The 15,935-nt window shown below is 36.2% G+C and overlaps 1 protein-coding gene across 1 annotated transcript in view; it reads left to right on the top strand.

The window, feature by feature from the left end:
• Nucleotides 1–775: 775 nt before the first annotated feature.
• The window catches only part of LOC149798241 (vascular endothelial growth factor receptor 1-like), a 49,687-nt gene continuing 34,527 nt past the window's right edge, over nucleotides 776–15,935 (top strand). Inside the window, exons 1-3 of the mRNA XM_089963366.1 lie at nucleotides 776–1,267; nucleotides 10,291–10,454; nucleotides 11,851–12,016. Of these exons, the coding sequence (XP_089819492.1) occupies nucleotides 1,192–1,267; nucleotides 10,291–10,454; nucleotides 11,851–12,016 (406 nt within the window). The 5' untranslated portion in view covers nucleotides 776–1,191. The remainder of the gene's footprint in view (nucleotides 1,268–10,290; nucleotides 10,455–11,850; nucleotides 12,017–15,935) is intronic.

The raw sequence follows: 15,935 nt of genomic DNA, 5'->3' as shown, positions 1-15,935 counted from the left end.
TCTTTTCATAAACATGATATGAACGTCGAAATGAACAGTGACAACTAATACAGTCCCTGTAGACTGTAATGTTAACGTTTTATAACATTTCGACACTTAATATTTGAAATCTGAAAAGGAAGCAACTTACATTCCATGCACGGTCCATCTGAGAGAAACTGTTTAAAACGATCCCCCCCCCCCCACAAAATGATATGCTGCGCTGCTCGTTTTTAAGAAGAAAAAAAACTTTCTGTGCGCCCACTGTAAAAAAGTTGTTTAAAATTCCGCCCTGGTGAGATCTCACTATTAACATTCGAGAGTACCAGCGCAGCGACAGCAATAAAATGAAAATTATTTTAGGTTCAATCGTAATGTTTTTTTTTTTATTTTTTTATTTTAAAAAACTGTACAGGTAATCTCCTTCGGTTTGAATTTCCGTAACTATTTTCTGCCGATTAACCAACTTTATTCTCCTGAATTGAGTATTCCATTGCGGGAATGCTGGTAATATAGCTAGTTCAGTAATTAATTGGATGTAACCGTATCTGAATTGGAATGGTTAATTCTTACAAATTTTAAAACATCAGACTAAAAGTTCCGTTAAAACAGTTGGCATTTTTAAATTATCTTAGAGGATTAACTCTTTTTGAGAAAATAACCTTATATATAACATATTTCCGAGGAATCCAACATTTTCAATGCAGATATTTGGATCTCAGTATAGTTAGTACTTTGATCATTTAAGTGGCGGGGGGGGGGGGGCGTAGCCAGCTTTTGACTGTAATTAATTGGACTATTTGCAAGTTGGTCTGAAAAGTCTGTTTTTAAGACTCGAATTTCTTGGGTTATTGCGCTACTGGAATACTGAGTGCGTTTCGTTTTCAAACTAAACAGTCGAATGATATCACCTCAGTGTGTCTATTTATTTTCCTGTATTTTTAATCATGCTGCAGAGAATTTGGAGAATATAGTTTGCTATTAGTGCGCTCATGCTGTGCAAAAGTGATAGATGATCAACCTTGGAAGCCGGATCCGGCCTCATTTGGCGCATGGACCAGTGGAAGGTAGTTCTCCAAGTGATGTAGTTAACTGAATGAGGTACTTTTCTCCATATTGTTTTACTTAGCTGCATTTTCTTTGGTAAACCTCATCTCCGGAGCAGACGTCTTGCTGAGTTGGAGAGTACTATTGGAAGGGATTAACTTAAAAATGGGCATTAAGGTGCTTCGTATTCTGTGTGTAATTTTCATCGTATGGCCAGTCTCACGTGCTCAAGCAAACAGAGGTAGGTATAAAGATTCAGTCATCGTAAAGTGTATAAAATAGTCGCACGAAATGATCTCCAGAACATAATCTGTATATGCCCTCCTTTTTTTTCCCAAACATTAACAACACTTCTACTCCTAAAAATCAAGTAAATGCAGATCCTGCAAGAACATCCTCTTGACTGACAAGCGGTACATTTTAGTTATATTAGTCATAGACCAGAAGAGCCTATGGGATGGACTTTCTTCCATTGTCCGTTCGTCCACGGGCACAGTTTGTTATCTTTATTCCTCTGAAAATACTCGGATGATTACCATGAAACTTTAAACACATATTCGTCCCATGCTCTAGTCGATCCTAAATTAATCAGGTGCTTCTCACATATCCAATATGGCCACCAAGGCAGCCATCTTGAAAATACTGCTATCGCTATTCATCCTGAATAAATCATCATATCTTATGACTTCTCATTATGTTTGGTTGGTCCAAACGAAAATGGTGCTGATCTGACGCCCAATATGGCTGCCATAACGGCAATCTAGAAAAACATGCTATTGCTACTCACTCTGCATGGATGAATATGTCAACATCGGCTTTTCACTAAAAGACTTCTTATGACGTCATGTTGGTTCTATGGTCGCCACGGCCGCCATCTTGACAACCTTCTTATCGAAACTTCTCCTGAACAGAACGTCATATTGACGTGATGTTTTCACCAAAAGACATCTTATAATTTTCAGTTTTCCTTAACTAAAAATGGTTTTGATCTGACATTCAATGTTGCCGCCAAAACGGACATCTGAATGGATGGTCGGATCACCATGATGGTTTCACTAAAAGACCTCTTATAATATCTAGTTGGTCTTATTTAAAAATGGTGCCGATATGATGTCTTGTAAATCTTGTTTTTGTTATCGCTACGCTTCCTTGACTGTTGGTCGTATGATCCTGAGGATGTCACTTCAACAGATCTTATGATATTTAGTTGGTTTTATATTTTGATGATCTTTACTTTATATTGGTGCTGATCTTATGTCCGGTATTTTGGTCTTCTTGAAAATCATGTTTTCGCTACTCCTCTTAAATGGAAAGTTATTTTTAACGTAGGGTTTTCATGAGAAGAATTCTTATGGTTTCTAGTGGGTCTTAAATGAAAACGATGGCACAAAATATGGGCACCATGGTAGCTATTTTGAAAATATTTATATCTGTAATACTCTCCAAAAAGGATGACTTATATCAACATGGAATTTTCACCAGCAGACTTCATATGATGCCTGATCGGTATTAAATGAAAATGGTACTAGTCGTTCATCCAATATGGCTGTCATTACGACGAGGGGTTTTCATAAAAAGACTTATAATGATGTTTACTTTGTCCTTGATCAAAATGATGCCAGTCTGACATCAAATATGTCTATGTACAAAGCAGCTAATTTGAAAACCAAGTTATCGCTGAAGAATGTTAGATATGGTTTCAAAACTCATAAATTAAAATGAAGAAATGGTTTTATCTTGAATTCTTATGTGTGTCCCAACAAAGCCGTACTAAATATATACTTCCTGACTGTAAAAATATGTGAATTGTTTATCTCTATTAGCTCTCTCTCTCTCTCTCTCTCTCTCTCTCTCTCTCTCTCTCTCTATATATATATATATATATATATATATATATATATATATATATATATATATATATATATATATATATATATATATATATATATATATATATATATATATTTAATCTTATGCTGTCTTAGGAAAAGGCCCAGTTTAACTTGTCAACACACCACTTAAAATATTTCTTGTTCCGTATTCTTCAACGTACAACGGACACATCTGCACAAGTGCACAAGTGCCACTATCATGATAAAATATTTTACATGAAATATAGTTGAGTAAGATTCGCGGTATTTGGAGGATTTTCAAATAAAATCCATATCTTTTATATATGGGTCAAAGCCCCGTTTCTGGTAATGGATGCATAAGGTTTAGTTGGTCCATACAAATTCTCAACTTTAGGAGTTGAAGATGATTTGGGAAATAAATATTTGAGTGGGTTTTTTTTATTAGTAAATAAAACAACACTGTTCCAGGCTTATATTGCTCAACGGAGTAGGAGATAAAGGGATACATATCCTGCACATCACCTTTTCCAATGAAAAATGCAAACATTTGATTTGCATTTACCAAGAATGATGACATTTTATTGGTCTTTACCCGGAATAAAGTGACATTTGATTGGTTCTTACCCGGAATAAAGTGACATTTTATTGGTATTTACCCGGAATAAAGTGACATTTGATTGGTCTTTACCCGGAATAAAGTGACATTTGATTGGTTCTTACCATGAATGACCATGACGATAACAGTACGCTTAATACTAAAAGCGGTGATCCTGATAAAAATGGAAATCCGGATATCAGTCAAGTGTACGCAGCACAATTATCACAGACGACAAGTCACTGGATTCACCAATAGAAGATATAAAAGAGTTTAACATAGGTCTTGATGCCGTGAGTCATGGCAAGATGATCAAATAACCATGGATCCATTAGCTTTCTATACTGTTAGAATCAGTAATGTATACAGGAGTCTATTGGTGGTGTAAGGATAATATCCAAAAATTGCATAGTAAATCGCCAGATAGTAGAGGTGTTTGCGAGTGGAAAATACTCTTGAGATGTTGCAATGCTTTCAGAACGATTTAAGCATTAAAAAACAGAAAATACAATTAGACAGTTTTTACTACAAGCGTCTTGAAGATATATTTTCACGTTGATAGCTTTTATGCACGGACTTGGACTAAGTTCAGCGATGGGATCGCAAGCATTATGCCTCTTTTGCCTGTGCGCATTGTTGACTCTGTTCGGAAACGGTTTTGCAAGTTACATGAATGCCTGAGTTCTACGGAGAAGTTGAAATTCGACCAGCCATAAACAACGCCCTTAAGCTGAACCAATTTTACTTAATAAAAAAGAACGTCTTCTGTAATTTGCGATATAAGCAGATAAGATAAGCACAAGTATCAGCGGGCGAAAATTTTGAATGGAGGCATTCATGCCGTTAATTTTAAAAGCGGGGAAACACAATCGGGAATTTGTTTCTTGGAATGAGGTACAGGTCAGGATTAACTGGCGGTCGTGTTCTTGTTTACGATATCTGGTTTCCACACAGATAAAGCACCACGTAGTTACAGTCCGCCATGTGTTGTACCCACAGTCAGATGCATTTCATCGTTCACTAGATATTTCTCTTAATGCAACCATTGTAATTAGTCTATCAGCTTTCTCTTAATGCAACCATTGTAATTAGTCTATCAGCGCTACAAGATTAGGGAACAATAATAAAAATACAACACAGAGCCAGCGCCCTTCGAGTTAATTTTTCTCAGACACTATATTGCACCATTTACTTAAAGATGCAGCGCGAAAAAGAAAAATACACTTGAAATACCCCCCCCCCCAAAAAAAACAACAAAACAAAGATGTATATTTGTAAACACCAACATATTCAGATAGGGAATGAATCAAACACAAAATTTGTTCTCTCTGCTACGTTTCACTGTCGGACTCTAGTCCAACATACCTATCCGACCTCACCCATGTGTACACACCAGCAAGATACTTACGCTCCTCTTCTGACAATCGTATACTCAATATTCCCACTATGAAAACAACGTCATATGGACAGCGTTCTTTTGCATACCATGGCCCAGCAAAGTGGAATGAATTGCCCACTGAACTTAGACACAAAGGCACAGTGATCACATTCAAGAGGGCTTTCAAAACTCACTTATTTCGACTGCACGAACAGACTTAAAGACCTAATAATGTTTCCTACCTGAAATATTCTCAGCATGCATTTTATTTTGTAATGTTATTTCTGATTTCATGGTGTTTGTTTTTGTAATAATATTATGTTTTTTTATCTTATAGGTGTTGTCTAATGTTGTAAAGCGCTTAGAGCTTCTAAAGATTAGGCGCTATACAAAGTCGTCATTATTATTATTATTATTATATATATATATATATATATATATATATATATATATATATATATATATATATATATATATATATATATATATATATATATATATATATATATATAAAAGTACATTCCCCGTACAAAATACATTCAAAAGATATCACGCGTAATTTGTTAAATTGTTGATGTGAGCAGACCAGATTAGATTAGACAGTTAACACAATTAGACAGGAATATATATATATATATATATATATATATATATATATATATATATATATATATATATATATATATATATATATATATATATATATATATATATATATATATATATACCAATACTACTGGCATAAAATTGTGATCCGCCCATGGCGCAATAATACGAATATATAGACATTCATTCAACCGCAGGCCTATAGATCATTGATGAATTTCTACTCATTCATTAATCATAAATGACATATGGAAATAACGATCAAAAGTATTAATAGTCCCTGCTTTCTAAATGAAATTAAAATGGTAAACAATTTCATCGGAATCCTTTCTTTTTCCTATTCCGTTCTTCCTTCTCGGGCGCAAGGGACAAAAAAAGAGCAAAAATCTGGAGTGAAAGAGAAAAACATATGACGCTAGATGAAAACAGTGAGAGAGAGAGAGAGAGAGAGAGAAAGAGAGAGAGAGAGAGAATGAATATCATAGTCTTTAGAAATGTTAATTAAAGGCGAAAAATGACTTAGATGAACTGGCAATATATTAAAATATTTGAATAACCTCTTGTTGGTTCGTCATGTCACTTAGTTTCTATTCCACCCAAATTTTCATAAGCCAGTACGCGAATGCCTGACAGTTCCTGTGTTTTTAGTGTACTACTTTCTTCATAAAAACCATATTTAATGTTTAAATCATGAGTGTTTCTAATATTGATTTAATAATGTAAATAAAAATAGAAACTCAAAAAGAAAACAATCAACTTTTCAATTTGCATTTGTGGTTGTGAACAAGAAAAATCGTAGAACTACATTTTGTAGCGGAAACACTCATAGGGATGTGAGGAGTTCATTCACTCGGTTAATAGATAGTCACCAGGAGCATATCATAACTCCATTCAAAGGGCAAATATGCGCATTTGTATGTGATATAAATAAAATATATGTATAGTATGTACGCTGTATCAATGATATACCACTTGTTGTATACATTTTTCATTAAAAGGAAACGAGGCTTGCCGAGTTTTCTTTTAAGGAAAAAATTATACTTCACACACACACACACACACACACACACACACACACATACATACATACATACATACATATCACAAGTAAAGTGAATAATAGATAGCAACAAAACATTTTCTTTGTCATAGCAATCTTCTGTACCAGAATCCTTATCGGAACCTACTATTTTTTGTGATAAAAGTATGACCGACCAAGGAACATATTGGATAGATATCAAATGAGTCCATTCTGGAGAGGCTCTATACGAGTGTTAATATCATCACAACACACACGAGATTGTTTATATAGGCCAATATACTTGTTATTCTTTTCTTTTTTCTCTTTTTTTTTCTTTCTTTGCCTTCTTTTCTTTTATCTGGAAAGCCAATAACTCTCTTGAATAAAATATCGACAGGAAAGTTTGCAGTGACCCCCTAGTCAAACGAATGTGTACTTTTGTATCCGGTGCATAAGGTAATAGTTACCTATCCCAACGTACCGAAAATATCTTTAACTCTCTGCTGCCCGTGCGTCAGGTGAGATGCTATCGGTTGTCTGACATTTTTAGAAGACTTCCCGGTAATTGATTTATAGCTCCTCTGCATCCTCCAATCGGCGCGCACCACTTTAGGTGAGTTCAGTTAAACAGAAAATGTGAACTGAGTACGAAATCGTTTATTAATATCGGTATGAGCCACGAGGGAAAACCAAATATGTTTATTTGCAATGTACAGGAAGATACAGTAGTTAACAACAAGATCGTCATTTTCTCTCATGCATTGAGCTAGGTTTTCATATCAATTAGACCGTGGAAGGAACCTTTCAAGTTAGAGACCGATCATTTCAGCGGGAGATTATCAAGAAGAAAAAATGTCCGGCATCCAAATAGTTTAAAAAAATTCTTGTTCTTACTTTTAGAACAAGAACTTAAATATCGATTATATTAATTGAAAAGATTATCTGGAGTTTAAAGAAAAACAATCTACAGAAAGAAAATACTCACCCGCATCCATCGAAAATTAAATTGTCTATCCCTTATGCATTGAAGGGATTTCAAATGTAGATAACAAAGTTTATTTTCCAAAGCAATGTTTACAAAATGTAAGAATATAACTCGACCTGTTAACGGTAATCACTTTTCTCTGAACTTGGATCATTTTAAAGGCCGGGTACTGCTATAGTTAGGTAAATTTAATATCTGACAGAATACCATTCGGAACCGCAAACATTTTATGTTAATCTTCAACTCTGATGGAAGACGGGAGTATTCGCTTAACTAGGGCTCCAAACATAAAATCTGAGCCAAAAACAGAGAATGATTGTGAACAAGGCCATATAATTTACTATGTAAAGATTTAAAAGAAATATGTACACATCGAGAATATTTAAGAGATTTAAATATAACTGGCGAAAACCAAGGCTCTTTAGGGTTTGAGGCCTGGGCCATATATGTATAAACAAGGACGAAACTACGGAACTACCATCGAATCCACGTGGCAGTATGCATCAGAATATATTCCGTTCGATTATACATCCACCCATCTTGACTAGCCAAGGTTCCGATATGTTAACCCTGTCTATACTTTGGTGGATCGAACTACATAAGCGAGAGAAGGGGAGCACAAAACTTGAATGGACCCATAAATAAGCAATTTTCCCCTACCGGTTCGCGTTTGAACAAATACCTTTCACTCTAATATACCCGTAATAAGCTTCTCTCTAGTATGTAGTCACTCCTTCGATGTTAAACTTACAAAGTATCCCTTTAAAGTCAAATTTATCCACCATTTTTCGCCGATGTACAATGCACTGCTGTTACACAATATTGGTTAGCTGGCATTACATACTAAGGGAGGCTACACATGAAATCCAACATATTTCGTTAGGACAAAGCACTAAAATAGCTGCTCGATCAGCCAAGGTGTAGATAGTATTAACATATCGGAACCTTGGCTAGAGAGGATGACATTACCTCGTTATTTTTATTTTTATTTTTAGTTATCCCGCTCGAATTCGAAGTACGAAGTCGGTTGAATGCTACAATGTAACACCAAATGTTTCAGTCTTGTAAAAGAATACTACGTGAGCATCGAAGGGACATCAGTTAGAAAATAGTAACTCTTAGTCACGCGATAATAATGTTTTTTTTGTCGTTTTCTTAGCTTCAATAGTAATAGACCAGAAGAGCATTTGGGATGGCATTTCGTCCGTCGTCCATCGCCCGTTCGTTAGTACAAGTTTGTTATTGTTAGTCCTGCTAAACTACAAGGTGGATTGTCATGAAGCTCCGTACACATATTTATCCCATGATCTCGTTGGTCAAAAATGAAAATAGTGTCGCTCACACATCTAATATAGCCGCCATAGCAGCCATCTTGAAAGTCTTGTTATCGTTACTCATTCTGAATGGACGATCATTTCAATATGGGGTTTCCTCCAGAATATACTTCTTATGACATCTTGTTGAATCTAAATGAATATGGTGCCATGAAATGAAAAATGATATTAAATGAAAATCTTGTTATCCTTTCTCCTGGAAAGCTTTATTTACATGGGGTTTTACTATAAGACTTCTAATGATGTCTAGTTGGCAGTAAATGAAAATGAAGCCGACCTGGCTTCTATTATGGTTGCCACAATGGCCGTCTTGAAAATCTTGTTATCCTTTCTCCTCCTGAATGGAAAGATATATTTACATGGGATTTTACTATAAGACTTCTAATGATGTCTAGCTGGCATTAAATGAAAATGAAGCCGACCTGGCTTCTAATATGGTTGCCACAATGGCCATCTTGAAAATCTTGTTATTACTACTTTACCTAGGTGGCTGGTTATGTCAACATTGTGCTTTCATCGAAAGATTTCTTATTATGTCTATTTGGTATGAAATAGAAATGGTTCCAGTCTGATATCAATTATGGCCATGATGGTATCCATATTGAAAATCTTGTTATCGTTACTCCTCGAAACTGGAAGTCATATCAATAAGGGACTTTTTATATTGCCTTGTTGATATTAAATGAAAATGGCATGAAGCTGACATTCAGTATATCCACTGCAACAGCTAATTTGAAAATCTTGTTGTCCTTAAAGAATATCAACGATAGTTTCAACAATCCGCAGTTAAAAAGACGAAATTGTCTTATCTTGAATTCCTGGAAATTCTTTTCAGCTTGTAGAGCGCTAGTCCCTTCGAGGAACTCTTGTTTTGTTGTCGATGTCCCTTTTACGATTGCTTTTGCGCCTTTTTTTAACCGATGACCCTTCCGAGCTTCCATAGTAAACAGCTATAGTGTTGAAATTTGTAAACACAGACGTTATGTTTTTGCCACCTACCGGATGCTACTGAGTGCATTTGAGTTACATTACATAGTTGTGGAGTCTTCCGTTTGGTAAGGAAAACAAAATCATACCATATGATTAGTTTCTTGATAGAATTTAAAGGCACTTTATTTGGGCATGTCATGCTGAGGAAACGGGAGTTATGTCTTTTTCAATTACACTGCAAAGAAGCCGATACCGGCAGGCATGGATGTCTATTGAACTCAGACGGCATCGTGGCTCCCACATAAGTAAAAACAATTTATTATACCAGTTAAACAAAATAAGCTTTCTCCGCACCCTGTCAATCTCTCTCTCTCTCTCTCTCTCTCTCTCTCTCTCTCTCTCTCACACACACACACACACACACACACACACACAAGCTTGACACAAAAGGGTTAAGTACAAAAGCTTTACTAAACCAAGCAAACAAACGGACAATAAAGAGTATGCATCACAAGTACCCAATAATATAGTGTGCTAACAATTAATGGGAAATATTTTTCAGGTCGTTCTGACAGCCAAGTTCCGATCATTGACTTCATATTAGGAGACGAGGATGAGTCAATAGATGGCGCCCTTGTTGTGAATACCAACAGAAATATCAGTCTTAGCTGTGATGGGAGGATGTACCCTGTGGAATGGGTGGTTGACCAAGGAGACCAGATAATTGTACACACACACGCGCGCTCGCGCACATACACACACTCAAGTACATCCATACGCAGCATAAACTTGATATTAAACATTAAAACTGTATTTGTTTTATTGTTACGTTGATGGTGTAACAAGCGGTCCCTGTCATATCTTCACGTAGGACAGCAGAAATCTGATTTTAAGCAGATTGATCTCAAACGTTTTATTTATTTACGCCGACGTCGAATGGATGGCTATTAACTCTCGTGCTTGATAAAACTGATCAAACCAGGGACTGTAGAGGTGGAAAGGTTAATTTTATGGCATTGTATGATACATGTACTAGTTTTCAGCTCTCCAGAAGAGCTTATGGGATGGTCCGTTGAACGTTGTCTGACGTATGTCCGTTAGCACAAGTTTGTTATCGCTACTCTTCATCAACTTCTTGGATGATTGATTTGAAGCTATCAACAAATATTCATCCCATCGTCTAGTTGAACCGTAATAAAAATGTCGCCTAGCTGACAGCCAATATGGACCCCATGGCAACCTCTTGAAAATCGTGTTATGATTACTACTCCTGAACGGTTGGTCATATCAGCATTGAGTTTTCACTAAAAGACTTCTAATGATATCTACTTGCTCAAAAAAATATTGCGTATGTGACTTCCAATATGGCCGCCGTGGCAGTCATCTTAAAATATTTTTATAACAAATCTTTTTTTTTACAGAAAGTTATACTGACATTGAATTTTCACCAGAGTATTTCTTATTATGTCCAATTGGTCTTAGATTTAAAAACCAAGTGTTGCCGCCGCATCAGCTATCTTGGAAATCTTGTTTTTGCTAATCGTGAATGGAAAAACAGCTTGAGAATATTGTTATTTTTACTCGTTTCCAAATGGATGACCTTATCAACTTGGGTTTTTCAGCGACATACATTGTATGGTACTAAGGTGGTCCTAAATGAAAACTGTGCCAGTCGTACATCCAATATGGCTGCCATGAACAATGGTCTTTAAAATTTTGTTGCCGCTCCTCCGGAGTGGATGATCATTATGACATGACATGGGGTTTTCACCAAAAGACTTCTAATGATATCCATTATGTCCAAAATGAAAATGGTGCCAAGCTGACGACATACAGTATGTGTAGCGCAGTCGCTAATCTGAAAATCTTGTTCTTGCATAAGAATAATAGAGACGGTGTCAACATTCGACATTTAAAATTAATAAATGATCTTAAATTCCTGGGAATTATTTTCGCCCATGTAAGCATCAGTCCCTTCATTGGAGTTAATTATTTAGATAGAGAAGGGAACAACAGTCAAATATATCCCATAATATAAATAGATACGGTGATTTCTGTGCTAAATTTCATGCGTAACACCTGCCCTGCCTTTTGCCAACGGTGATAACATTTTTATTTTCAGGGCCCATTATTTGGAGATAGTACGCTTGACAAACTCCAGAATGTATCTGAATCTTCCACAGCAAGGTTGATGGGAACCAGTCTTGGGCATTCCTACACGGGAAGATACATATGTAGATATTTCGATGCCGAACACATAAATTCGAGTATTTATATCTATATCTCAGGTAAAAGGCACCTTTACAGTTTTTCTTTCCAAAGGTAGACCAAGTAATGTAAATTGTAACAAAAAAGGGATATTTGTATCCAAAATAAGCCACTATCTTTCACGATCGTTATCCTCATCTCAGTCGTCATCTATATTATTATTATTATTATTATTATTATTTGGATCTCAGGCTGACCGACCAGTCTAAGGCAGGGACGTCATTTGGGGGGTAGCCAGGAGGCATGCCCCCCCCCCCCCATTTGCATGTGCTGTAAGATGTAAAATTGCTGTTGCCTATATACGAAAATTAACAAGCCTGTCAAGTTTTACCAAGTTTTGTTCCCCCCTCCCCATGAAAAAAAAAGGTTGAAATGACGTCCCTGGTCTAAGACACTTAGATCAAAATCATATGCCGCATCTGCCCACATGTGTATAGTCTTGGCTTGACCAGTGCGTGTACGTTCGTATATCATTGCTTACAATTTAACTAGCTGTAATACATGTAGTATAAAATAATTTTATATTATTTTATATTAATGTATAACTGACAGTTTAATTGTAAGCAACGATACGAGCCCTCTGTGTGTGTGTGTGTGTGTGTGTGTGTGTGTGTGTGTGTGTGTGTGTGTGTACGGGGTATGTGAGAAAATCTTGTCAGTAGCTTCACAGGGATATTTCCCCACCAAATATACCAGCTGTTATGTAGGAAGCATCATTGATAAAAACGGCGTTACCCCCACCCCCAAAATTACAAAATTATTATTATTATTATCATTATTATTATTATCAAAACCAAACTACTTCTCGGATGCGGGATGTCGTAGGTTCGATCCCCGGTCGAGCCATACCAAAGACTTTCAAAAATGGTACTAACAGTTGCCTCGCTTGGCTCTCAGTATGTGAGAAAGCTTGCCAGTAGCTTCTCGTGGGTCGGTGGTTCTTTCCGGGGTTTTCCCAGGTTCTTCCTCCACCATTAATACTGGCCGCCATGTATAGCCTATCGTGTGCTGAAAAATGGCGTTAAGCCCTACAACAACATCAACAACAACAACTCTCAGCATTTAGAGGTTAGTGTTAGGACTGGTCGGCCTGGTGTCAGGATAATGTGACTGGGTGGGACATCATGTTACATGTCTGCGGCATGATGCCCCAGTGCCAGACATCACTATAAACTGTCATAATGCAGACAGCATAGCGATATAACTGAAATCTTTTTAAAGTTACGTTAAAAATCCAAAGCACACACACACACACACACACACACACACTTCTCGACTCCCATCTCTTCAAATGAAGTTGAAATACCTATGACTTTATCCAGTATTGGTCTAGACGTAGTGTAACATGCCCTAGCACTGTACTCTGGCAGATACGATGAACAATTGCAACGCAATTAGAAGAAAAAACCAGACATTGGAACATATTACTCTTGGCTTGTTGTTATGCGCACGTTGTCCTTGAATACGTCAGCTCTAATGAAGAAAGCTATTTGACTTGTCTGGGTCACCGTATTACCAGTGCATTTGGTTGTAATTGGAACACATAACTCTTGGCTTGTTCTTGTATGCACGTTGTCCTTCAATAAGTGAGCTCTAAGGTCCCCCTTCACAAAATGTGTTTCGTATTGCGCTGTTTTTTTATAAAATAAAAAAACAAAACATTATATATATATATATATATATATATATATATATATATATATATATATATATATATATATATATATATATATATATATATATTTACACACGCGGAATATTTTCGTACTTTACAGAGACAAATCAATTGAAAACGCATCAAGATTTTAGCTCTATTTGTCATTGACCAGGAGAGCTTATGGGATGGTCTGTGGTCCGTCGTCCGTCCGTTAGCACGTTAGTAATGGCTACTTCTCCTAATTACTTGGATGTTTGCCTTGAAATTTCACAGACACATTCTTCATATATTTTAGTTGGTCCAGTATGAAAATGGTACTGCTCGGACATCAAATATGGCTACCGCATTAGCCGTCTTGAAAATATTGTAATACTACACCTCTTGAACGGATAGTCATATCAGCATGGGGTTTTCACTAAAAGAATTCCTGTGATGTCTAGTTGGTCCTAACTCTGACTGCCAATATGGCACCCACAGCAGTCATCTTAAAAATCAACCACCCACTTACACAGAATGTTTTACTGACGTAGTTTTCGCCAGAAGACTTTTTGTCTAGTCCAGTTAGTCCTAGCTGAAAATGGTGCTGATCTGATGTCCAGTATGTCTGACACAGCAGTCATCTTGAAAATCTTATTGTTGCTGTTCCTCCTGAATGGAAAGTCGTGTCTTGAAAATTGTGTTTTCTCTACTCCTCTCCAAAGGACGGCTCTATTAACATGGGATTTTCACCAGTAGACTTCTTATGATACCTAGTCGGTCCAAAAAGAAAATGGTGCCCGCTGTAAATCTAGTATGGCTGCCACAACGACTGTCTTAAACATATTATTGTCATTACTCCCCCTGAATGGATGATCATTACGTTAAATGAAATTTAAATTGACAGATTGATGTGTCTGGATTAAATATTTTATATTATCAAGATTTTTTCAATGAGTCAATACAAAAAATCTACAGTGACTTTTATCAAAATATGCCTGTCTTCAAACTATTGAACTTGGTATCTGCTCAATCACGTTTGAAGTGGCTTCGACTTACATTGAATCGTGTCTTTATTGAATACCAAACCGGAAACACAAGTGAGACCTGCGCAAACAGTACACCTACTTCTCAAAATCATATATTTAAAAATGAGCATTAGACAAAAGATGTCATCAAGCTAACATGATATTGAAGGAGACTGATTTATAGAAAAAAGTAACAGATATAGTCGACGTTATGTGGCTGATTTATCTGACTGCATTTAAATTAATTCGAGTTTATGTCATCATTACTCCTCGTCTTCAGCACGAAAGGAACGTTTCTGGTCACACTTAAGTTCAAGATAAACGGATAACAACACCAACATTTATTTGATTTTTGGTCTGAATCCTCAAAAAATGCACTCGGGATCTTAAAATGTACTCAAGGCCCCTAAAATGTGCGCATGGCCCCTAAAATGTAATTTAATTCGATTTAATTGAATGAGATGGAAGTTGGGTGTGCAAATAAATGCCACAGAAGACAAAGCAACGACGATAGACTTAATAACATCGACGAATATTCAAATTCCATCTTAATACATTCAAGGAATGTTCGAACAGGAATTTTCGGTATTCACTTCAGCTCCTAGTAACTCTTAAACCATTCTTTACGATCCCTAAATTCAATGGGGATCTCTTATATTGTGAAAAAGAACCAAACGACCGTAAAATAGCTTTTGGACCGACATATTCAGTTTCGAGTGGCGGATGGGGGGAGACAGACATGTTATTTTCTTTGGAACGATGATATTTTTTGGGGAGGGGGTTTGCTTTTGCCTGTATTTATTCGTAGTGTACGAATTCTTTCATAAGCATAGTTAGTTATAAATGACACGCAATATGATGCATAGAACTAAAGGATATTGCTTACAATTAGGGGTTCACACCAAAAGTTACAAATTTATGTGATTTTAAATTGTTTAGACGTATCCTTATGTAAAATATTAACTTTTCAAAACGTTAAACACTCCAACATTGTACAGCAATCAGCTTTAAACTAAGATCTGCCGGCGCATAGTCGGGGTCTTTACTGTGTGCTTTGTATCATCAGTAGAACAAACAGTGTAAACCCTAATCTACTGACGCATTATGTGATATCAGATCGGTCTACATTGTTCGCAGTTCAGGCGAGGAAATATGGTATAGAAAATAAACGCTATGCTCTTTTTTTAATAAACGCAATGTTCCTTTTCAAAAGTAAATAGGTTGTTCATCAGAAAAGGTCAGAACAATTTGTGTTATGTATGTATGTAATGTATGTAT

The sequence above is a fragment of the Sinohyriopsis cumingii genome, chromosome 6 (assembly GCF_028554795.1).
Source record: "Sinohyriopsis cumingii isolate HCF-2022 chromosome 6, ASM2855479v2, whole genome shotgun sequence".
Taxonomy (NCBI): Eukaryota; Metazoa; Mollusca; class Bivalvia; order Unionida; family Unionidae; genus Sinohyriopsis; species Sinohyriopsis cumingii.
This window is presented reverse-complemented; position numbering and strand designations above follow the sequence as displayed.